This window comes from Sciurus carolinensis, chromosome 1 (genome assembly GCF_902686445.1).
Source record: "Sciurus carolinensis chromosome 1, mSciCar1.2, whole genome shotgun sequence".
NCBI lineage: Eukaryota > Metazoa > Chordata > Mammalia > Rodentia > Sciuridae > Sciurus > Sciurus carolinensis.
This window is the reverse complement of record NC_062213.1, coordinates 107,039,849-107,065,966: the sequence shown is the minus strand read 5'-3', so window position 1 is coordinate 107,065,966 and position 26,118 is coordinate 107,039,849. Positions and strand designations below refer to the sequence as shown.

General features: G+C 37.2%; 1 protein-coding gene across 3 annotated transcripts in view; it reads right to left on the bottom strand.

The window, feature by feature from the left end:
* Dennd2c (DENN domain containing 2C) overlaps nucleotides 1–26,118 on the bottom strand; it is a 75,665-nt gene that overhangs the window by 15,620 nt on the left and 33,927 nt on the right. For all 3 annotated transcript variants that reach the window (XM_047517570.1, XM_047517588.1, XM_047517579.1), the window contains exons 2-11: nucleotides 21,906–22,922; nucleotides 20,773–20,909; nucleotides 20,271–20,383; nucleotides 19,268–19,438; nucleotides 16,191–16,287; nucleotides 10,152–10,196; nucleotides 7,847–8,034; nucleotides 3,342–3,451; nucleotides 766–835; nucleotides 26–103 (exon numbers count right to left, since the gene is read on the bottom strand). In XM_047517570.1, coding sequence (XP_047373526.1) covers nucleotides 26–103; nucleotides 766–835; nucleotides 3,342–3,451; nucleotides 7,847–8,034; nucleotides 10,152–10,196; nucleotides 16,191–16,287; nucleotides 19,268–19,438; nucleotides 20,271–20,383; nucleotides 20,773–20,909; nucleotides 21,906–22,735 — 1,839 coding nt within the window. In that variant the 5' untranslated portion in view covers nucleotides 22,736–22,922. The remainder of the gene's footprint in view (nucleotides 1–25; nucleotides 104–765; nucleotides 836–3,341; nucleotides 3,452–7,846; nucleotides 8,035–10,151; nucleotides 10,197–16,190; nucleotides 16,288–19,267; nucleotides 19,439–20,270; nucleotides 20,384–20,772; nucleotides 20,910–21,905; nucleotides 22,923–26,118) is intronic.

The following is a 26,118-nucleotide window of genomic DNA, read 5'->3' as shown; positions in this document are numbered from 1 at the left end:
TTCAGACAGTCCATTCTTTACTCACCTTTGAAAAAAGATTGAAGCAACCGAGGCGACTAACCATGCAGTAAACCTCAGGGAGTCGCTTTCCTTTGCCTTCTGGCTAAAAGGAAAAGCAACAATGACAACCAAATCAATTTTGACTATTAATGTTCTTTTTGTGACAAGGGTCTTGCTGTTACTCAGGCTGGTCTCAAACTTCTAGGCTCAAGCAATGCTCCTGCCTCAGTCTCTCAAGTAGCTGGGACTAATAGGCATGTACCACCATGTCCAGCTTCTTTTAACATTAGTTTGTGCAGAGAAGGATCTAAGGTTCTTATCTTTAGTGAACACCGAAAGATAGGAAAAGGGCTAAAAATGACAGCACGATTTACTCTAAAAATGATAGCATCATTTATTCCAAGTTGAGTGAGAGCACTTAAACAAGAAGAAAGCCCTAAAATGGCTGCTGAGTAACTCATAGCTCCCTTGATTGGCTCTTTGTACTCCATTCCTCAAATATACCCTTGCTGATATTTAGCCACTATGTCAGAAGTTACTTTATTATAAACAAATAAATTTTTTAAAAATCCATACCTTTTCTATTCTAGAACTAACCTCCACGTCATTGATGGCTAACCTCCCTCTTGTTGTTGCTGTATAAAGTTAATATGATTTCTTTTAATACACAGCTCACTGAGTAGTCATCACACTCATCTAGAGATAGTGTTTCTTCTGTACTCTATTATTCCTTGATCAACTCTATACTACAAGTCTTGTACTTACCAACAGCTTCTTACAGTAACCAAACCACCGACTTCCATCTTCCCCAGTCAAGACAAAGGAAAACGTTTCACTGAAAAAACAGCCAGTAGTTATTTTGAGATGCAAACAACTGTGTATGACATTCCTCATGGAACAAACAATTGAAAATTAAGGTCCAACAGCAGTCATTTTGTGATAATAAAGGAAGCATCAATATTACATTTATTTCAATCACATTCTTCCTAAGGAACATCTAGGCCTTGAGAATATCTTGCCTTTTACTGGAGTAAGAAACAGGTATGGGATATGCAGTTGGTGCTATTGTCCCCTTCCTGTTTCTTATTTAGGCAATCTAGCTATGAATCAATCCCATTTTTCTTTTGTTAATGTCCAATTTAGTCAGGCATACAGGTAAGCTATAAAGGATTTTGATATGCCATTTCTCTCTTGGAAATTATTATATTTAGTTGTGAGAGGCTACATGCAACAGTAATAGAAAAAGATTATATCATTAATACATAAAAATTAATAGGAGGGGCTGGGGCTATAGCTCAATGGCAGAACAGTTGCCTAGCATGTGTGAGGCACTGGGTTTTGATCCTTAACACCACATAAAAATAAATAAAATAATTATTAAAAATTAATAGGAAAAATACCAATTCCTCATTAGAAACATGGGTAAAAGATATACATAGATAATTAAAAAAAAAAAAAAAAAAAAGACCCGGGCTGGAGAGATAGTTCAGTTGGTAGAGTGCTTTCCTCTCAAGCACAAAGCCCTGGGTTCAATCCCCAGCACTGCTTAAAAAAAAAAAAAAAAAAAAAAAAAAAGACCCAACGATGCCCAAGAAAGAAACTCATTAATAATCAAGAGACCCACATTTAAATAATGATATGTATATATATATGTATATATATATATATATATATATTTATTTATTTATTTATTTACATATGGCCAAAAATGAAGATTGGAAAGGAATATGCAAGAATATTTATAGCAATTATTTCTGAGTAACCAGATTGACAGTGATTTCTAATTTCTTCTTTTTATTTGCTCTTCCACATTTTCCAAATATTCTGGAATAAACATCTTAACCTATGGGGGAAAGCCAGACCAATATAAAAGAAACTGCTTATGTGGTTAATAAATAGGAAGGGCTGGGGCTATGGACAACACAAGAGCACCAGAATTTATAGCTGAGAGATGGAGATCAGGCTATGAGAGGGAAGCCAAGTCTGAAAGCAGGGCAGGGCCACTTAGGTAACAGCTGAGACTATTATCCAGCAAGCGTGTGACAAGGCTCACTTAAGCATTTCAACCTAAAGAGCATTGTTAATAATTACAGTGTTCTTTTGTTTTATTTTTTAAATCTTTTTTAAAAAAATTATATTCCTTTTTTAGTTGTAGATGGACACAATACCTTTATTTTATTTGTTTATTTATTTTCATGTGGTGCTGAGGATCAAACCCCATGCCTCACATGTGCCAGGTGAGCACTCTACCACTGAGCCACAACCCCCACCCTGTTTTTGTTTTTTGATATGAGATCTCACTGTGTTGTCCAGGCCACTCTCAAACTCCAGGGTTCAAGCAATTCTGCCTCAGCTTCCCAAGTATCTGGGACTATAGTTGCACACCACCACACCTGACATAATAATTATAATTCTGAATAAGGCAGTTATATCTATTTATAAGCAGAATTCAGAGAAGATAATGATTTATTAATTAAAAATGAAATTTCTGCCAGGCATATTGCAAATGCCTGTAATCCTAGTGACAGGAGGCTGAGGTAGGGGAATTGCAAATTTGAGGCCAGTCTTGGCTGTTTAATGAGACCCTATCTCAAAAAAAAGGGATGTAGCTCAGTGATACAACACACCAGGGTTCAATCCCCAGTACTGCCAAACAACCAAACAAAAACATGCAATTCCCTCTTTAATTCTTCCCTTCTCAATTCACCCACACCTCACAAAGTGTAGCCTCCCTCAATACAAATTCCACAGGGGGAATGGTATAATCTATGCTGTGGTTTTTTTTATCCACTTGAAGGAGAAACATGATGAGGACATTGCCCTTTTTTATCTCTGTTTTTAGGACTAGAGTCCCAAACACCAAGTCTTTTTTTCATTTTCTGTGCACTTTGGGCCTTTTCTTATTGTATGTAAGGTAGAATTATTTTTTTCAGCAAAACCAACAAACTGAAGAGACTCCCAAACTTGTCTTCCCTTTGACCCTGAAATTATAGTTTTTCTTTTTTTTTTTAAACTTTTAAAAAATATTTTTAGTTGCAGAAGGACACAATACCTTTATTTTATTTATTTATTTTTATGTGGAGCTGAGGATCAAACCCAGTGCCTCACACGTGCTAGCAATCGCTCTACCACTGAGCCACAACCCCAGCCCCTTTTCCTTTTTCTTTTTCAAGTTCCACATAGGAAATGTTCTAATTCTGTTTCTTCCTTCCCTCCCACTGTATCCTAGGTCTGCCACAATGTTCACAGTGCTTTACCCCTAGTTCTACCCATTTCTCAAATATTCTGGTTCTATTGTAGCAGTCCCAACAAACAGAAACCAGATAAAGTAGCCCATTCACCTCTTTAATTCTGAGGTTGGCACCCAGTCCTTCGAATCAGGAAAACAAAATTTTGGGATAACTTTGAGCCTCTCTTCAGTGTCTTTGGATTGCTTATAGCTGTGATCACCCTGAAAAAGATAACAACATAGGTAACATTATTCTATGAAAGTAGAGACTAGAAATAAAATCTCAGCCTGGTCTCAGGAAAAGAGATGTCTGATAAGCTGAGCAAATGTCTCAGTGTGGTTTTGTGTTTAACAAAACAGGAAGGCCAAGACTGAAAATCACGGAAGATGCACTGAGAACAGTTACTAAGAATAAAGAATCCTATTTTTACACAGAAATGGTCCTTGTGGAGATCCTATAATCTAGTGTAAAGAAGATGGTTGCAAATAGTTTCTTATCTAGAGGCAGACTCTTAATTCAGGATTCACACACTAGTAGAAATCCAGTATTTTAATGAGTCATGGGACAGAAGATAAATAAAAATTCATTCTATAATATTACTAATAGCAAAAACCTAGTCACAAGAAATTCTCTGATCAATAATCAAGGATGCTTTGAGAAGGCAAATGAATGTTATTTAGAAAAATACTATTTTTAGAATCCATCCCATCTATAATCATTTCCCTTAGTATATAATCTTTGCTACATAATTACTGGTTTGCAACTTCCTGTAAAATTTTACCATGGAAGAGTCTTGTGTAAAAGTGGCATTGCATTTTAAAAGACAGTCTAAATTTAGTTAAACCAAAAGACATTTAGAAATTAGTACTACCTGTCCTCTATAAAAATAAACACATAAGTCTAATTACCACATTGCTTTCAGATAATTAATATTAAGCTCTTAAAAACAGAAAAACATCAGGGCTGGGGATGGAGCTCAGTGGTAAAGCACTTGCTTAGCATGTTCGAGACTCTGAGTTCTATCTCCAGCACCAAAAAATGAAGGAAGAAAGAAGGAACTAACAAAAATTTAGTTGTAGCATAGTCTTTAATTTTTATCGTTAAAATATAAAAATACTTTCCACAATCATTATCATCCAAGGTTTTCCACAACAGAATCCAAAAGGGGTTTGATAAGGATCAGGTCTTTCCCCCCATAACTGATGAGTGCCTAAGGCAAAAAGATGATAAGTGACTGACTTAGAGACATTCCTGAATCATTGCCAGAATTAACTGTGTCCTTATCTGGTTGAGTTTATTAATTCAGACTTAGCTTTCCCTTTCCAGTTGTAAGGCTAATTGAAACCAGGAAACAAAAATTAAGCTCCTCTTAGTGCAAACTTGATTACTCAAACTATCTAGATAACATTATTTTAGACTAGATATTATTGTACATTTTACTGAACAATGCTATAACACTGTGCTTTCAGGCTACATGGAGGAATTTAATGAGTAATTAAACTTAGATTTATTTACTGTAGGGATGTTGTTGAGGGCATTTTAAAAACGAGAACACATGCCAGAAATGATTCTTAGATTCCAGTACAGTTGTGTTTCACTAACTTTTTTAGCAAAACACATAAGTCAGGGTTATAAGTCTAAAGTCCCAAAGTGGCTCAGCAGATAAATAAGAAGTGGTGCAAGCAATAAGCTAGAAAGTGAGTAAATGTCCTTTTTAAAGGGATAACTTTTTTTTGTTTGTTTGTTTTTGTAAGAGGGATTGAATCTGGAGCACTTAACCACTGAGTCACATCCTGAGTCCTTTTTTACTTTTTATTTTGAGACAGGGTCTCACTAAGTTGCTTAGGGCCTTGCTAAGTTGCTGAAGCTGACTTTGAACTTGTGATCCTCCTGCTTCAGCCTCCTGAGCTTACAGGCACCAGCCACTGTGCCCCACTCAGGAATAACTTCTTATTAGGGGAGCTAGCTATATAATTTGCAGAGCATAGTGCAAAATGAAAATGTGGGGCTTCTATTCAAAAAGTGGGAAAAATAAAATATAAAATTTAAAAAAATAAAATATAAAACCTTTTTCTTTCTTCTGGGGTCTTATAACCTGGAATGTGGTTTTTATTTGCTATTTAATATCACTTTCCCTTGGGCTCAAGGATCCTGGGGGACAAGTATACAGACCCACAGGTGCCCAAGGCCTAGGTCTACAATCTAGTACAAGTATTCCACCAGCTGCTGTGTTTCCTCCCTGGCCGCAGCAGAACTAAGACTCTGTGTCCCAGCTATGTATCTAACTAGGTATCCCAGCTAGTTAAGCCTGGTATCTTCCCTTACCATGGGGCCACCGTTTTAACCAAAGGCAGTTGGGTAATCCAGGGGTTAGAGTCTCCACACTGGGATAAGCCTGGTACTTGGATGCTTGATACTTGCCACACCTGGAAAGGCTTGCCTCCATCAAGTCACCCACTGAAGACATGTGGCGATATCAGCTCAAGGCAGGGCAGGAAAGGCTACCCCCATGCTGTGCCTAGAGATGCTGCAGAGGAATGCTTGCCTGAGCCCACCCTTCCCCATGCCTGTGCCCAAGTCCCTGCCACGGACAGAAGATGGCAGCAATTACACTATGGGGATGGAACTGAAGTCAGACAGCACCCAGTGAACCAGGACAACTAGGGAACTCATCCCAGAAGGGCAATAGAAGGTGAGACCAAGGAACTGAAGCTTTAAGATTCTGGCACAAGTTGGAAACAGTGGCAAACACTTGTAATCAAGGCTACTCAGGAGGCTAAGGCAGGAGGATCAAAGTTTGAGGCCAGCATGGGATACTTGGTAAGAAACTATCTCAAAAGTAAAAAATATAAATGGCTGGGGATGTAGCTCAGTGATAGAAGGGCCTTGGGTTCAATCCACAGTACCTCAAAAAAAAAAAAAAAAAGTCTTTGAAACAAGTCTGTCTGCTTCAATTAATAATAAACACAAATTCAAAGATAAAATTATTAAGCACTTCAAGATGGTGACTACAGAGCATTAAATCCCACTCATAGGGCTCTCCTGAGTGAGGGGCCTTACAGTACTACACTGGCCCATGAAGCCTCGCTCTTTATTCAGTTTCAGTCAATTCCTGCCACTTTGGAATGCAGGCTTAGGGTTACTACTCTTTCCAGTTTCTCCCAAGGCAGAAATACAGATTTGTATGTAAAATTTGATTTTTGGGGGGTGGGTGAGAGGGTTCTTGAGATTGCAGCTAGGGCCTCAAGCATGAGTTATATCTCCAGCCCCTGAAATCTGATTTTTTTTTTTTTAAGGTACTAGAGATTAAACTGAGGTTCTCTCACATGCTAGGCAAATGCTCTACCACTGTCCTATGCACCCAATCCTTTTTATTTTATTTTGAAACAGTTTCTTGCTACGTTGTCCAAGATGGCCTCAAATTTGCCATTCTCCTACTTCAGCCTCCTGAGTAGCTGGGCCACTGCATCCAACTGAAATATGATTTTTAAACACCTGCAACAAAAGTTTTTTTTTTTTTTTTTTAATCGTTGTTATTATTGGGGATTGAACCCAGGGGTGCTTAACCACTAAGACACATCCCTGGCGCTTTTTAATTTGAGACATGGTCTCGCTAAGTTGCTTAGGGTGTTGCTAAGTTGCTGAAGCTGGCTTTGAACTTGTGAACCTCCTGCCTCAGCCTCTGGAGTCACTGGGATTACAAGCATGCACCATTGTGCTCAGCCACAAGTTACTGATGTTATTTTTAGAAAAATACTAAAGAAACCACAAAGAAAGAAAAGAAAAGAAAGGAAAAGAAAAAGAGAAAAGAAGAAAAGAAAGGAAGAAAAGAAAGGAAGGAAACACATATGCATGGGTCAATTTTCTCCTTGGCTCAAAAGGCTCTGTGAGAGCAGAGACTAAGAACACCCCTTCCGGTTGCACTCCCATCATCTAATCCTGGCAAACAGCAGGCACAATATTTAATTAAATGAATGAATGGTTTTTTTAAAAAGGTAGAGGGAACCAAATAATAGAGTTAATAACAGCTATCATATATTTAGTACATACTTTGTATCAGGAACTGCACTAAGCACTTTACATATATTATCTCATTAAATTCTTACTAATGATGGATAACATTTATATAGAGGCCATTGTATGTCAGACACTGTTCTAAGTGCCTTACATAAATCAGCTCATTTAAAACTTACTACAGCTCAAAGGGGTAGATATCATTATGATTATGCCTGCTTTACGAATGAAGGAACCAAGGTATGGAACGGTCAAGTAACTGCTCAAAGGCACTGTGCTAATAGATGGCAAGTAGAGTTGACTCAGAGACCAAGCTATAAAGCCTCTCATTAGGGGTAAGAAAATTGAAACTTTGTAACCTGCTAAAGATTACTAAATGGGGAAGCTAAAAATAAAAATCTAATTTGGAGAATGAGCTAACTCCCCCCCAATTCCCATGTGGTTGTAGTTTATGCCTGGTGAAAGATATCATCAAAGTGGCTTACCAGATCCTACAAGTATGACAAAAACTGGTGGAGATAACAATAAGCAAGAAGAGAGGAAACAAATACACACGGCACACAGGAACTTTCCTGAATGCTTCTTGGCCTCCTTGTGCCTACCTTGCTGGGGAACTGCTGTATGACCTGGGGAATGTAGCTTACTCCTGAGGCCTTCTTCTGTAGAGACACCACCACGAAGAGTTCAAACAGCTGCTGCTCCTGCAGTTCAATAAGATCCCGCTCCAAGGTCTGGTAGTGAGGATTCCTCTTGGAAGACTGCTGCAGTTGTGCTAAGCGTTTGTGGCGATCTGCGATGAAATCACGGAGCAAGCGTTTTCCCTTGAGGCCCTCTAGTCCCAAGGTCATGACCCATGCAAGGACCAACTTCACAGGGTCACTGCTGCATGCACACTAACACACACATACCTATTAGGACTATGACACACTCAGGGGAAAAGTGCAGACTCTCACAAGAGCCCAGGGACCCCACCCTCCACTTTCTGCCAGCAGAGAGAATGACATTTCATGTCCCAACTGATAATGCTATGTATGTCCAACAGCACACCGGAACACATGGAAAACAACAGATGCCACTGCTGGGGATGCCAGGAAATCAGGGGGGGCGGGGAACACCTAATAAAAACCCAGTCTGACAGAGCACAGCGCGGAAGGGATTAGTCTGATAAAACTGAAACCAGTTATTTTCACATTAAAGAAATGTCCTTTTCCCTTCTCTCCTTGGTACATATTACTAATGATGGGTCTGTTTTTATGTCAATAAATGGTGCTAAATTCAAGAGGAAAACAATGAAGTGGAAGAAGACATCCATATTAAAAAGCTATTCTGCAAAAGAATGAAATTTTGAAGGCATACTATTTATATGGCAAATAAATAGTACATACCACCCCAACTGGATAGAATCAATCTTTTATTCTCATTTATCTCTGAATTTTTAATAATTTGGGTGGTACACTTGCAGATAAAGAGTCTATACACTCTAGAAATTTGTTTTTGTTTCATTCTGAGCCACTGATCACAGGACTCATTCTCTGACTAGCTGTTCTTGTCTTTTTGAGATGTGATGCATACTTTCCTAAAAGAGGTTATGCTGTACAGTCCCAGAAAACCAAGGGCTGAATGTTCTTTCTGATACGTGTATGGTAACACACAATAAAGGGATGGAGGGAGAATAGAAGTTCACTGGATCAGACGAAAGGGAATGAAAGGAAGGGAGGGAGGATGGGAATAGGAAAAACAGTGGAATGAATCAGACATAACTTTCCTATGTTCATACATGAATACATGACCAGTGTAACTCCACATCATGTACAACCACAAGAATGGGAAGTTATACTCCATGTATGTATATATCAAAATACACTCTACTGTCGTGTATAGCTAAAATGAACAAATAAAAATTAAAAAATAAATTTAAAAAGATTAGGAAAAAAAGAAGTTACACTGTAGACTAAAATATCAAAAACATTTAAAAAGTACAACTAGGAATGGCTCCCTAGAATTATCCAGTATATTTAGTGTTCTAGGTAAAGCTTTCTGTACCCCAAAGGGTTGAGTTCAAGTCAAGGCCAATTTTAGGTCCTGTTTCTCATTAGCAACAGCACTAAATTAGTCATCCTTACACATCAAGGTTGAACCTGATGATGCTTTAAGTTTCATCTTCAGTCAGGTTATAGAATGAAACACCTGAAGCAATTCAGGCCAGTAGAAGGAGCATAAGACTATTAATCATAAGATTAGAGTATCAGACTTGGAACTACCCTATAACTCTGCTTTGATAATTTACATCTCCTCTTCTATGCCTCAGTCTCAGGTAGTTAAACAGGAAGTAAATAACTTGCTTTGACAGTTTGTTAGATGAATACAGAGCACCATGAAGTGCTCGAACAAACAGAGCCAGAAATGCATCCTGCATTCTGTACTCTAACATAAACAGTATAATAATTTGGAATATAAGTGCCAATGGAAACAGATAAATGTTTCCTTTCTCAATGTCAGAGGTATTAAAGTCACTTAGTAATTGTACTTGAGTTACTATGAACAAATCAGATATATAACACTAGGTATTTGTCTCAGCAGGTGACTCACAAACTCTGTTTTGGCTGCCATGAAACTACTGTAGATATGTCTGGACATGCAGCTCTCTGCTGCTCCCCTAAGAATATTCCATCCTAAGAACCATGTTGGTTTGCTTCACTCCACTACAGGAGATTGCTAATGCTGTAAAACACCTGATGGCCTACTATTTAGTCCTCCAAATTGCAACAGGTTCTAAAAATGAAGAAATAACCTACAAAATGAAACCTCATGTGGAGAAAATCACGCTTAATCACAAAGGCAGGTGGTGCCACTCCACCCATAACCAGAATCCTCACAAGAGAGGGAGCACCCCACTGACTCACTCACTCTTTGGCAGATATTCAGCATCACTTTCATTCCCACTGGTTTCACCTGAAAAGAGAGGAAGAGTCTGAATTTGCATTGTACAATAGTAGGAAGTACATAAGAATGAGAACAATATAAAACCTCCTAGAGACCTGGATTTAGGAATAAAGATGTTGAACCTTTCTTCAAACCACTTAGTTATGTCACGTTAGGGCAGGTTGTCAAAAGAGAAACAGTAAAGCTGGGTTTAGTGGTGCCCACCTGTAATCCCAGCAACTGGGGAGGCTAAGGTAGGAGGATCAGAAGTTTGAGGTCAGCCTCAGCAACTTAGTGAGACCCTGTCTCAAAATTTAAAATTTAAAAAAGGACTGGGGATGTAGCTCTGTGGCAAAGTCCCTGGGTTCAAATCTCAATACCAAAAAAAGAAAGAAAGAAAGAAAAAGAGAGAATACAGTGGAGAATATAGTAGTTCCCCCTTATCTGCAGGGGATATGTTCCAAGTTCCCCAGAGGATGTCTGAAACTGTGGATAGTATTGAATCCTATATATTGTTTTTTTTTCCTTGTACATACATATCTACGAGAAAATTTAATTTATAAATTAGGCATAGTAAGAAATTAACATAACTAATATCAAAAAGAGATCATAGCAATATACTATAATAAAAGTTGTGTAAATATGGTCTCTTCCTCTCCAAAAAATTTTATTGTACTACATTTAAACTTCCTGTGATGACCTAAGATGATACAATGTCTATGTGATGAGATGAAGTGCAGTGAATGAGGTAGGCACTGTGATGTATCATTAGGCTACCACGTAAGGATTACTTAACATAAGCACTGTGATACAAGGACAGTTGATCTGATAACCCAGAGGCTACTAATTGACTAACAGAAGGGTAGTGTACCCAGAATAGGGAGCTGGACAAACGGATGATTCACCTTGTGGGCCTGTAGGAGACGGACAGCTTGAGATTTCACCAGCTACTCAGAATGGTGCTCAATTTAAAACTCGTGGATATTTTTTTCCTAGAATTTTCCATTTAATATTTTCAAACCTCAATTGACCAATGGTAAGTGAAGCTGTAGAAAATGACCCACAGATAAGAAGGGAGTATCTTAAAAGGCTCAGAGAAGAAACTGCTCTATTACATCTTCCCATACTTTGTCTCACTCCTCTGCTCCCCTCCTATCTCTAATTCTGGGCACTGACCACCTTTCCGACCAGTTTTTCATTGTTATGGTGTTGGTAGTGTTGGTGGTTTTTTGGTGGTAGGGATTAAACCTAGGTGTGCTTTTACATTGAGCCCCATCCTCAGCTCTTTTATTTTTTATTTTGAGACAGGATCTCACTAAGTGGCTTAGGGTCTTGCTAAATTGCTGAGGCTGGCCTCAAAACTTGTGATCCTCCTGAATTACTGGATTTACAGGCTTTTGCTACCTCACTTGGTCCTTCTGACTAGTTTTAAGAAGTTTAGTTCAGAGTGGATTCTATTTTCACATTCAAATCCTTGTTTGTATATCACAGATGAAGTATTGAAGGGAGGACAATACTATGCTGCCTAAACAAACAAAAAAACTCAATCAATTATGAATTTAGAATAACAAGAAAATGTGTGAGAGTTCTGAGAGATTGCCAAGTATATTTATGAAGTAATATTCTACCTTTTCTATGATGCCTTTAACAACTTCTAGCCTATACAGATCTTTCCTTTACTCTAAATTTTTACAGTACTCATCCTGCTTTGAACTATTCTTATTTTTCCCAATCACATATTATGTATTTTGAGGATAAGGAGCTATGCTGCTTTCACAAGAAGTGTTCTTTGGTTTTTTGGTTTAGTTTTTCCTTCCTCCCTCCCTCTCTCCCCTCTCTCTCTCTCTCTCTCTCCCTCTCTCTCTTTTTCTTTCTTTCTTTTTACTAGGGATTGAACCCAGGGATGTTTAACCACTCAGTCACATTCCCCAGCCCTTTTTTATAATTAAAAAAAAAAATTTTTTTTTTTTTTAAATTTTGAGACAGGATCTCCCTAAGTTGCTTAGGGCCTTGTTAAATTTCTGAGGCTGGCTTGGAATCTGTGATCCTCCTGCCTCAGCCTCCTGAGACCCTGGGATTATAGGTGTAGTTTTGTTTAGTTTCTGTTTTTTTTTTTTCTCTTAGTGCTGGAATTGAATGCAAGATTTCATGCATGCTAAGCATGAGGTCTACCACTGAGCTACATCCCCAACAAACAAGGCAGCGTTTTGTACCACAATTCAAGGCACACAGACAACTTACCAAAGGGAGGGGGAAAAATGTTTAAAGGGGCTGGGGATGTAGCTCAGTGGTAGAGCACTTGCCTTGTATATGTGAGCCCTTGGTTTGATTCCAAAACTTGCAGGGGGTTGGGCTGGGGGAATGAAAATGTAATGTATAAAGCTGCTCCCCCACCCATCAGGTGCAGCCATTTTCCCTGCCTCCCAACCACTTGTCAGTCTGTGAACATCCTGGCTAGCTATTGGTTCATCAGTCAGCTTGCAAGTATCCTTCTCCGTTATTGGTCCCCTGTTAGCCCGGTGGAATTCAACTGTTTACTATAGCTTCCCCGCCATCTTTTCCCATTCTTCTGTCTGTCCTCCTCGCTTTTCTCTATCCTCCTGGCTTTCACACTCTAGCACGCGCCCTTTCCGTTTCCTTTCTCTTTCCCTCTCATTTTCTCTCTTACCCTGCAGGGAGACACTCTGCTTAATAAACTCCCTTATGTGATTTCCCGTGTCCGGCGTGGTTCCGTGGAAATTCCCTTACAGAAAACATTTCTAGATTAAGTTTGAAAAGCTAAAGCAAAATAAGAAAAATGCAAAGAAAGGGAAAATCTTTAAATGCATTAGGAAAAACAAAGCTTAGGAATCAGAAAAAATATGCAAGTTTGAGTATATAAAATTGTAAAACTTCTATGTAATAAAAAACTCATTAGTAAACTCAAAAGTTGAGCAATCAACTGAAAAAATGTTTATAAACAGTGCAAATATAAAGCTAAGTTGTTACAAATCAAGAAGAAAAAGAATGCACAACAGAAAAAGACATAAGGGATAGGAATGGGTAATTTATAGAAAAAGATTTATAAACAATTGATAAACAAGAAAACTGCCCAAATTTGAAATGAAAAAAAGTAAATTAAAACAACAACTAAAACACAAAATTTCAAGCATTTTATTAATCAAAAAATGAAATTTTTACTTAATCAACTTAAACAGTTTTGGTGAAGATTATGGGAAAAGAGGCATATTCAAACACTATTCACAAAAACATAAGACCTTACAATTTGTTTGTGTGACAATCTAGCAACAGCAATAAAAATTTTAGATCCATATGGTTCTTTGACCAAGTAAGTCCACTACTAGGAACTTATTTTAAGATATATTCCTACAAATATAAAAAAGTATAAGAAAAAGGATGCACATTGCAAAGTGTTTGAAAACACACATATGTTGAGTATTTATATTAAGTAAAATGTTAGAAACAACGAAAATATATACCAGTTAAATAAAATTTTTTCTTTTTTTCATGGTGCTGGATATCAAACTGAGGGCCTCACCGAGTTATAACCCCAGACCCAGTAAAATTATTTTCTATCTATACAGTAAAATACAGTACAACTATGAGGATCTCTGTGTTGATACTGAAAGAGCTCTGGAATACACTAACTTTTTGAAAAAAGGAAGTCATCACTCAGTTGGTAGAGTGCTTGCCTTGCAAGTACAAGGCCCTGGGTTCATTCCGAGCACTGCGGGGCGGGGGGTTGGGGGGAAGGCATACAAAGTCTGAACACTGTAAGACTATTTGTGCAGAAAAGGTATTTGTATCCTTAGCACCAGGTACCTCTTAGGAGCTTATAAAGTTTCTCAAAAGAAAGAAGGGAGAGGGAGATAAGGCAACACAGCTGGAAAAGATCTTATAAGAGATCATTTAAGTGGGTTCAATATACTGATGTCTGTGGGCTTGGCTGACGTCATTCCAAAGCAGAGAGCGAAGGTTAAGGGGATTATAAGCTGATAGGGAAATCTATATCAAAATCTGTAGGGATCAAAAAAGTACCAGGCTTTCCCTTTATATCTGTGACTTGGACACACAAAATTACAATGACAGAATTGAAGAAGGGCAATAAGTCATTTTGTAACACTAGAAAATTGAATGTTAAGAAATGTTTAGGTTGGAATGTATTGAGTAAACCCTAGCATGTACTGACAGAGTAGGCATATGTAATTACCTATTTCTATAGGCATTGTTCACACGCAGACAAAAGATTAAGGAGGAAAATGAAAATTTGAGAACTGTGACGATGAAGCCAGGGGATCCTCAGGTGTGAGAAAAACTCCTCCAGTCCCCTGAAGGAGCTGGAGTTGGTCACAGACGCTGGGTAAATACCTTTTTTCCCTAAACTATACAAAGGCAAAACAAACTTTTAGGGAAGGGTTATAATGTACGGATTGCTCTTTTTTATTTTTTATTTTTTGATGCTAGAAGTTGTAAATTCAGGCTACTGAATAATTTATTTCTTCTTTTCAACAATGATATAGACTAAAAAAAAAAAAAAAAGATTCGACTCTTCAAATTTTTCTTAAGCTAGGCGTGGAGGCACACATCTATAGTCCCAGCTACTTTGGGAGGTGAGACAGGAAGGTCACTTGAGCCCTGAAGTTTGAGGCCAGCCTAAAATGAATCCCCCATCTGAAAACAAAATTTGTCTTAGAGTAAATTTATTAAACTCCTAATCCATAGGGATAAAGCACACAAATACAATAAGGGAAAATGATAATGTTTTACAAGCACTCGGCCTGGCCCCTAGGTTCTTGATATTTTACATAATTTGCAATTTATAATTTATTTCTTTATTTATAAAAGAGGAACAATAATATGTACAACAGGGTTATTTAGAAAACTAAAAATGCATGGGAAGAGATTCAATACCATATCTGACAAGAATTTTTATTTTGTACATCTAGTTCTGAATTAAATAAAAAAATCTTTGATAATATTCTTATTGAGAATAATGAAATACATGGAGAAGAGGTAGTCAAACTGCTAAAAGTCAAGGTTTATAAACAAAATTTGAGAGTAACTGTTGGTAATAGAAAAGAATTAGAGTTTGTGGAGCCGTGGTTCTTGATTCAAATCTATGCTTCCTTCTCTGGCTCTGCTTCTTTGTAAAATTAAGATGGATAGTCCCCAACACCTAATGTTAAGGGTAAAGTCTGTAAAGAAACTATTACCTCATCCCATAAATGGTAACTATTATTAAAAAGCAACCAAAAGTATTTCTTCCCCAGAGAAGACTGAAACATGTTTTAATAAATGCCTTTGAAAATATAAAAACTCACATTAAAAATGATAACCAGTTGATTTTGTTTTTTTGTGGGTTTTTTTTAGAGGGTGGGGGGGCAGAACCAGGGATTGAATTCAGGGGTACTCCACCACTGAGCCATATCCCCAGCCCTATTTTGTATTTTATTTAGGGACAGGGTTTCACTGAGTTGCTTAGTGCCATGCCGTTGCTGAGGCTGGCTTTGAACTCGTGATCTTCCTGTCTCAGCCTCCTGAGCTGCTGGGATTACAGGTGTGTGCCACCACGCCCAGTTCAAAGTTCTTAATGAAGGCAACATAAGTCTTATCTAGGCATCTGCAGGATAAAACTACTGAATTTATGCAAAGACCACAAAGTGAGTTTCACATACATTCAATCTATATATACACAATGTTTTCATTTCTGTATTAGTTCTGTATTGATAAGTGACTATAAGTCAAAGGTCTACAAAATAATTATTTCAAACTGCCTGTGAAAGTTACATTGCTCTAAGGTTTTTTTTCTCATTTATTTATTCACGCAATACTTACTGCTTGGTGCAGAATTAAATAGAAGGGATTTGAAAAAACTCCCTTATTCTAAAGAAGTTTATAATTCAGTTGGATATAAAGGAAAGTAAACCAAAAATCATAATACACATCAAACACTAAATCATATAATGATTCTTCCCTCTTACAACACTGACAGCTACAGACAGCTGAAACAAATATAATTCTTACCTTTTGAAGGAGGTATATCCTTTCCAGAGTAAGGGTGTAACTTTACCCTCTTCTTCCCTCTCTTAGATTCAAATATGTCATCTATTTTCAATACAAACTTAAAAAAAAAAAAAAAAAGATTAGAAAAACACAAGTTAAAACTAACATGGGGCTGGGGTTGTGGCTCACTGGTAAAGCACTTGCCTGGCATGTGTGAGACACTGGGTTTGATCCTCAGCACCACATAAAAAAATAAAAAATACAGGTACTGTGTCCATCTACAACTAAAAAATATTTTTTAAAAAGCTAACACCTATGAGGTTTGCATATTAATTATCAGTGATTCTCATTTAGAGGAGGATCCATTTTATAAACACCTTTACATTTTCCAATTTTGAATCTAAAATGATCTTCAGTTAGATGATACACTATTCTAAAGCCAAGTCCATATATCAGTCAAGGAAGTAGAAGAGGATATCTCCTTTCCAGAAGAGCCCAGCACAGGCCTCTTGAGGAAGATTCCTTGAAATCATACCTACAGAGTTTTCGTCAAAGGTACTCTTTGCTACTGGGAGTACTAATATTACAATTTATTTTAGAAATGTGTCATAAAAATTGAGAGACTCTCAACGTTTTTAATTTGTTATATAACTGCTTCTCTCTATTTAATATGCATTAGTAAGAATTCTTTTGTGTGTGTGGTGTGCTGGAGATTGAACCCAGGGCCTTGTGCAAGCTAGGTATGTGGTCTATCACTATGCTATATCACCAGCTAATCAGAACTCCTTCTTTGCTGCTGGGAAAGGGGGTCGGGGGGGGGTGAGAAAAAGAGAGAGAGAGAGAGAGACATACTTGGGTTTTAAAAACAAAGAATGAAAGTCAATCAACAGACACTTAAACTGAGGCATTGATTAGCTCACAAACTGATTATATTCCGAACGTTTAAGTACTAATCTTGATTTAATATTTTTAATGCCTAGAATTACAATTATTAAGAACATTAGATGATAATTACAAAGTTGTTTGAGAAAAATGCTCTACTTTCCCCCTTGTCTTTGTTTCTCCAGCAATTCTGGCAATTAAAAGGCAGTGAATCAACCCAGCGCAAAGAAAAAACATATGAGAAACATGTACTTCCAATGTGCAGATTATTCCCACATTTCTGGATGAGTTGCTTCTCTTAAAAGATTTTTATAGCTGCCGTTCAAGTGAAAAATCGCCTGTTTTTAAATAATACTATTACAAAATACAAGAGAAGCCAAAATAAAAAGATATCATTACAGGTTCCAGCAAAAATGTATGGGAGTAAACATGTTTTGGGGACATACCGAGACCAAAAATGGCATAATTAATAGTGTGCATACAAAAAGTATAATCTAAAATATACTCAAATATTACAGAGGAAAGGAAGCTAGTGTTCTAGAAATATGAGATAAAGGAATAAAATTTTGGTTATAAACAAGTAACAGGCACCTATATTTGCCTTCTGGTTGCAGGAAATACTGAAGAATATTCTAAGAAATGATAGAAACCATGCTACTGTACATACGTGACACAAACAATATCTAGCAAACAGATCCGCAGGGCCCCCACAGCAGGGAAAGAAAGGAAGGGTGGGGAAGAGGCAGAGGGACTTGATCAGTGATTTTCAAACTGTGAAAGCAGTTTGCTTTCCAGGGATAGCAGGAGTCATCAGAGGGGAAATAAATGAAAACAGCTTTTCTCATGGAATGTTGTTCCTGAAGATATTCCAAAACCAAACTGCCTATGTGACATCCTAAAAGGATTTAATTCAAGGCAGGTCACAGGTAGAATACGAATAGCCTATTTTGGCCTGACAGTCAAGAATTCATCACCATTTTTTTTCTCCCCATTTCTCCAAAAACCTCAGGAAAATTCTAGTGAAGGAAGAGTTGGATCATATCAGCCATCAACAGACAAAGAATAGGCTTTGAGTACTTGAGATTTGCAGTACATAAAATGCTGAGAAATGAAATTGAAAGCAATGCAAAATTTTCTGTGGTGTCATTTAACTCTACACTACACAATCACTACCAAGATTTAGGGATCGTAACTACAGTCCCTTAGGTGTTTATATTCTTTCCCTTATGAACCATGTTCTGTTGTTTCTGGGCCACGTGGGAGGCTGCTTTGTTGTTCCAGCATGATCTACCAGGGAGAGAGCTACTGCAGGATGTCTGGCAGTTCCTTAAACTTCTGATTTTTAAAGATTCGGGAAGGCAGGAAACAGATCAGAAGAATTAAAGTAATTGCAGAACAGAGTATTTCCCAAGGAACCAATCGGCAGACACTAAGTCAAGAAACAGCTGTGACTTGTTTAAAATCAGGTAAAAAAACTGTGTGCCAAATGAATACATGCAGCTAATTCAGACTGGATTAAGGAAAGGAATAATATTTAAATGATCTGATTCTTCATTAGTGAATATTATCTGCATAGAATTTGGTCAATCCTGAAAAAACCTTAAATGATCGAATGAGGTAACATAGAGCATTTAAAAATATATGCCTGTAATCTCTTATGTGTCTCTTCTAAAAGAAAATATGTCTTGAAGTAACCTCAATTTTATATGGGTTGCAATAGCTCGAGCTGAGATGATGTATAGACTTAATTGCCTTTTCTCCTTTAAGGGAGAAGTAAGTCATTTAGTCAGTATGACTGCTGACAATTTTTAGTCCCAAGTAACCATTCAATTTCTTTTGTTTTTCTTCTATGAATGGAAATTTTTGTCCCAAATGATGGCATAGCTTCCCATTACTGAAAAATTGGTAAATTCAGGCACAAAACTGAACTAACTTTAGAAAATGAGTGAGGACAACACTGAAACCAGCTTGACAGAATGTCCTTTGGTAAGAGATTCTGGTGCTTCCTTGAAACAGGCAGCTGATTTTAACTAGAGCTAAAGTAATTGAAGGAAGCCCTCCATGTAATTTGGGTTTTCCAAATCCATAGGGAAACCCTGGTAAAAGTCACTCATGCACTTCTCTTGCATGAGCAAAGAGTCTAAAACTTATTTATTCTCATTTATGGAATGTCAAAGTAAGATATGAAGAAGGGGTATACTGGAGCCTTCACTCACCCTTGGAAGATTTCTCCTTTTCCTGTTAGCAACTTCTCCAGCTCGGAAAAGTTTCCATTCAGTTAAAGTGACAGGCAAAGTGGTATCCTTTGTGAGCTTTGATCGTAAATAAGCTTGGGAGTTCTTCAGCTCCATAGTCTTCCGGTGAAGGATTTGTGGCTTGGGAGGAAGCTGAAAAAGGAGAAGATGTACTGGTAAAGATAAGATCATCTGGGTAATGCCTATATTTTCATGTAAAGGCAAAGCTATCCCCAAAATGTATATATCTTTCCTCTAAAATAAGGACAACATAATTTCTTCCTCATTACTGGCAAAATGGTTTCTCAGGTTTCTAATGCAGTATTTCTCCTATTCCACTGTAAGCAAATTTCCAGAGAACAACAGCTTTTAGTTTTCACAGCTTTTTAGTTTTTCATGGGGTCTCAAATGCTTTCAGGCGTCACACAGTTAATTTAGGTCACAGGCCAATGTGAGATTAATAGGGAGTTGTTAGAAAGGACAGTGAGCTGAGAAGTTTGTAAATGCACTCATATTCTTGTTGGGTTTTGCTTCTTTGGGTTTTTTGTTTGTTTGATTCCTCTGGTACTAGGGTTTGAACCTAGAGATGCTCTACCACTGAGCTATATCCCCAGTCCTTTTTATTTTTTTTTAATTTCGAGACAGGGTTTGGCTAAATTGTCGAGGCTGGCCTCAAACTCGTGATCCCCCTGCCACAGCCTCTTGAGTAGCTGGGATTACAGGTGTGCGCCACCATACCAGCATATTCAATTTTTTTGAAGGGCTAAAATAGTAACAACCAAACCAAGAAGGCAAAGGGAAAAAAAAAAAAAATCTGTATACTTCGGGAAAAAACAAACAAAACAAAACAAAACAAAACAAAAAAAGACCACCACCACCACCAAAAAAATCTGTCAGTGCCTCTTAGTTCTTTGAAACCAGTTAACCATCTTAACATCTTAACTTAAATGAGAGTCTAATGTTTTCTGTGATTCTCTACTTGTACCTTGGGTACTCTGAAAGCACTTTTAGTGGGTGGTAGTTTCCATGCTGAAGGGGATCTCCACATGGGTAAAGGATGCACTGGTATATCTTCATATGGGTTTTCTTTGGTGGGATCTTGAAAAACAATGAAAAAATTTCTTAGAAGAACATAATTAAGTGGAAACACAGTGACTACAGCTAGCAAAAGAAAATACAAATAAAAGAGACGCAGTCTCAAGATCAATGGCATTTTAGTTTAAAACCACTTGTGTGGGTGTTCAACCAAACTAAAAGAATTCTCAAAATACTATACTATAAATATTTATTTCTGAACTGAACAGTTCATTACACTAGATATAAAACTCATTCAAGAATAAAACAATTTATACACTAAAGGTTTCCATATTACAAAGACAAACCCAGAATGAGGTATGTTGGATTGTAAAAGAAAATATCATCCTACAATTAAGGGCATCACCAAATACATGCTTATTAAATTTAATTGCAAAGTTGTGGACACCTACATATGATATCCTCATAGATATTATCCTCAGACTGTGTGTAATAAAGTGCTGAACCAGAATTTCTTCCAAGTTCTTCATGAATCTTCTGTGAGTTCCGATTTCGAAAGTGCTGAATATCCTCAAATTCAAAGGATTTCCTTAAGGAAGGAGATAAATTTTAAAGTCATATCTTTCAAAATTCTTATCTTCTTTAAACTGGCACAGGTAGGCAGAAATTGATAAGTAAAGAATTTGTGTGCAAAATTACAAAGGTGTTTTTTATCAGAGATCTAAGAATAATAAACTAGGCTGGTGCCCTCTGCACATGAGAAAATTGGAGGATTTTAACCAATCACATTCATGATCTTCTTTTATTAAGTTCACTCCCTAATTAAATGTGGGGCTAAGGCTAGCACGCCCTAAATGAAGTACAAGAATGTATTTGCTTCCCTACAATTCTTTTGTCTCCTCCACGCCCCCACCTTTTTTTTTTTTTTTTTTTTTTTTTTTTTGCTGTACTAGAAATCTAACCAAGGGCTTCCTGCACTACCACTGAGCTATACCTACTATCCTCCCTACAAATTCTCTCTCACTCTCTCTTTGGCAGTACTAGGAAGTTTAACGTAGGGCCTCATACATGCTAGTCAAGTGCTTTACCACTGAGCTATACCCTCAGCTTTTTAATTTTATTTTGGGACAGGGTCTTGCTAAATTGTCCAGGCTGGCCTCTAACTTATGATCCTCCTGCCTCAGCCTTCTTCTTTTTTTTTTTTTTTTTTTTTTTTGCGGTGCTAGGGATCGAACCCAGGGCCTTGTGCTTGTAAGGCAAGCACTCTACCGACTGAGCTATCTCCCCAGCCCACCTCAGCCTTCTGAGTGGCTGCGATTACAGGCATATGCCACCTAATCCTACAAATTCTTAAAGATACAAATTGGAAGGTTCCCTGATGCTCTTATGTTAGCAGATTGTCTTAGATATTATCTATATTTCTACTTTTCCCTTTTATTTTCCTTTCATGTTAATCAACACTGTATGTAGAAATGAGTGCTATAACCTAAGCTGGGAAATGAAAATTGGCTTAAAAGGAAAAAGAAGCTCAATAATTCTGTAAGGAAAATACTTACAAATTGTTTTCTATAAGCCAAAAACATACCTTTTAGATCTCCCTCTGATTTTTCCACCATATTTCTTTGGTTCAGGTTCCTGAGAAGAAGCCAAAGAAGATTCTGCACAAGAATTATTTTCACAGTATTTTTTGTCACAGTTTCTTTCTTTACATGGCGTAACACCAGATTCAGATAAATATCTGAATGTCCTACGAGGTTTTGGCAAAGGATTTATAGAAGGTCCACATTCTTGCCCCTCAGGTTCAGAGTAAATATTTTCTAAGCTCTTGGTTATTCCATATGAACTATCCAGAACTCTGAAATTCAGTTCTTTTTCTGAAGAGTCACAATGTTTTAAAGCCAAATTAAAGACTTTATCTGGGGGAAGTGCTTCTATTTTCTTCCACAATATCTGTGAGGTATAGAAATTTCCTGGAGGTAATGAAGTCTCTGGATCCAAAACAACTTCTTTCCAGTTTTCAATCTGTTTGACCCTAGAACATACCCAATTGGATTCCGATTCATTTTTAAAGTAGCGTGTGTCATCATATTCATGATTCTCATGAATTTCAGCCCCATTTTGATTGTGGCTTTTGGCATTTTCATTCAGATCTAAACCTACATTTTGAAAGGTGGTTAGACCTAACTGTTTGCTTTGGCCTTCAGGAATAGGACTTTTCTTAGGAAGAATTTGTTGGTGACAGTTATTATATCTCACTCCAAAGTCTTTGGGATGCCACTGGGCTGAATTAGCTATACCGTTAGTCCTTCCTTCCCACTGAGAAATCTTTTGTTTTATGTTTTTGCAATGGCTTCTTGACAGTGTCTGAACAGCAGAACGAGAAAAACCAACATCCATGTTCCCAGTTGGGTGCATGACAAGTGATGAATCTTACAAAGCTTCCATTACAAGTAAATGTGAAACACTGTATTCCTTATACTGTCAAAATCAAGATGATTCCAATATTTTTCTTTCATGTTGCACTTGGAAAAGTCTCTTTAAAAAGAACAATTTTGATCACTGTTCTTCACTGAAAATGGTTACAATTCTATCTTGAATATTCCTATTAAGATGAGACAAGAATGTGTTAACACAGTTTTATAATTTCCTGATTTAAACTTCATTAAAACATTGCCCACCTATCTCTAAATAATTCATTTACATAACATATGTAAAAATGTGCCTGTAATTCAGCTTCATGAAGGTATTTCAAATATGGTGACCTAACACTGAGAAAACATTACTTGTGGTATTTCTTAAGTTGGTCAATTTTAATAATTGACTGTATTTAATTTCCTGAACTTAAGCAGAATGAGGTTTTATAAGAGATTACACAGAGGTATACAATACTATTTTATAATAAATCAATCCATTATGAAACCTTCTTTTAATGAAAAAGGATGAATGGACGGACTATTATAAAAAGCATACATATACAGAGATACATCAAAGAACCAAAAAGTGTATGTACACATCCAGAGCAAGAGCCAATTAGTTTACAAACACACCAAATAACTAATTTCTTCGCCCTTCCTTACACTGATAGATAACCGGTCCGTCATACGTACTTACTTCAACTTTACCATTAGCAGCACAGGATCCCCTACACACAATGCTAAAGTGAATCCAAGGTGCCCACGAACTATCATTGTCTTAAAATATAATAACCTATTTTGTCACTGACTGAACTTCCCATCTCTGCCACCACACCCTTGAATGAAATCAGCAAAAATACTTACAGTCACTGTCATATTCCTTCCTTGTGTAAAGAGGTTTCACTCAGTCAGGCCCATAAACTGTTTCCTCAAATGTAAAACTTGGCAGAAAACTTTTCCTATCAACTGCACAAAGACCTGCTCTCAAGTTCTACTGTATACTAGTTATAAATAGCAATTGATTCAAAACTTCCTGAGGTAGGGGTCATCCTTCCTTGCGTTCTGTCTGTGTGGCCTTGATTAACAGGCAGGAAAATATCTTAGCCCAGCTCTGTTGGTACAGCTGACCAAAACTGATATAAACACAATACACACACTTTTATTCTTGGCACGGCAGCTGCACTTCAGGACCTCAATCAACTTTCACTTAAACCATTCCCAGAGTTGGTAGGAAAACCAGTCTTGCCAGCAAATAAACTCTGGGGATGGCCTATGCAAAGAAAATCATTCTTAAAAACCTGAAATTAAAGTCACGCAGGTAGGGAAAACCTTAACAAACAATACCAAACCCCACAGAACTTCTGGTAAAAGACTAATGCATAGAATGTGAAAATCCAATAAGCTGCTGTTGACTATTAAAACTCTGAAAATCCTTTTGTTGTTTCTAATGCTTACAGGAGATTCCTAAGGATTTCAGGGTATCTTAAAGACTCAGGTTTTCTTCACTATCAACAAGATATTTCTTGTCAACCTTTTCTTTATTTTTCCATGGTTAACATGCTTTAAGTGTCAATAGGTCAAACCGAGGGAGAAAAAGATGAAAACTGCCAGGGTTACAAATTTTTTTAAAAAACTTGAAAATTCCTGATAATAAATGGTTAAACCTATGGAATTCACACACGAGTATAAATACTGTGTATGGACTGATGACAGTTCAGTGGCAACAGAATAGCACAGCAGCACAGGCCACTCCTAATAACTGCAGGTATTACAGAGAAGTCCTACTTACACTTAATGTATGTACTAACACCTTGCAACTTTCAAATAATGAATGAACTATTTCAAAAATAAATAAGTGTTAATGCATATTAACTACATCTATGATTGTATTCCAACACAAAAAAACTGTCTTTATAGCTGATTTCATAGTTCTAATTTTTGCCAAATTAATTTATTCCCTTTGTAATATGACACACATATTCTCACATATAAGCTGTAATATGGTCCCATCCAAAAATAAAAATCACTTGTTAAAAGTTGCTTCAGACCTCTCACGCTCTGAGCCTCCTTGTTTCCTAGCACCTCTTCCTCTATGGCTTCCTATCCCAAAAGGTCCTTCATAGCTCATTCCTGACTCTCCCAGATTTTTGTCTTGACAGCCACACAGATAGACAGACGTTCTGCCCCTAAGCGCTGGCCTAATTTTCAAGTGCTACCTCTCTCCCAAGTTTCATCTTTTGAAGACTCCCTAAATTTAGCCAACTTACTTATACATACCTGTCCCTACAGATTGCTTTTTCAACCTTACTTCAACAGAGCTAACTGAAACAGAGGTTGAGAAAATCAACAATTTTAAGAACTGTTTTGTTTCTTTTCTTAATAGCACAAAATGAGTCAAAGACTTCTGTAGTTCTAAAACTACTGAGGTCAAGCAGGACACATTAAAAAAGAGCACAGGTAACCACAATGTATAATCTCAACAGAAGAGAAGGCAGAAGCCATTCAGTTTCTCAAGAGAACAAAAGAAGTATAAGTAAGAAAAATCAAGCGCAACAAGTTGTTTGTTTGTTTGTTTGTTTGTCTGGTAAGTTGCCCAGCAGGTCTTGAATTTGCCATCTTCCTGCCTAGTCTCCCAAGTAGCTGGGATTATAGGTGCGCACCACCACGCCCAGCTGGTGATTCTAAATTATGTGCCTTTGTTTTTATTTTCTATTCCTCTTCTGTGTATTTACTTTCATCTAAGAAATACATCAAATGTTTATCAGTTTAAAATATAATCTGTAAAAACCTATCACATTTAGTATTCTGGTTTTAGTATATTAAAAGAAACCAATCTAAATCCATTCACATCAATGAGGTTCTCTTGGAGAATATTTCATTAACTCAAGTCTTACATAGGACAAGTTTCTCCAAACCCCTCAAAATATTTTATTTGATTAGACATAAGTATCTGATATGATAATTGAGAATTTGGAACATTCTAAAAGCTGATTTGCAAAATGAAGGAGCAAAATGGTTAATTTCATAATATTTAAACTTTACCTCAAGTAAAAAGAAAAGTAATGAAAGGGACCAGAATGACTCTCACTTTGGCCAAAATGGAGTAGCTGAACTAGACTTGCCTTCCCCACATAAACAACTACAAAACTGGACAAATACATATAACCAATGTTTTCAGATACTGCCTACAGTCAGCACAGAACTGTAATCCCTGAAAGAAGGGACAAATGAGAAGGCCCTAGCTTTCTCCTTGGAAAATTCATAAAGCAGGATTGAGAGGCGAGCCCAAACAGCATACAGCAAACTTGCTGAGTTGTGGATAAAGAGATTTGAGTTTGGAGAGACCAAAAATGGAATTTTCATTTTCCGGGCAGAGTATCAGAA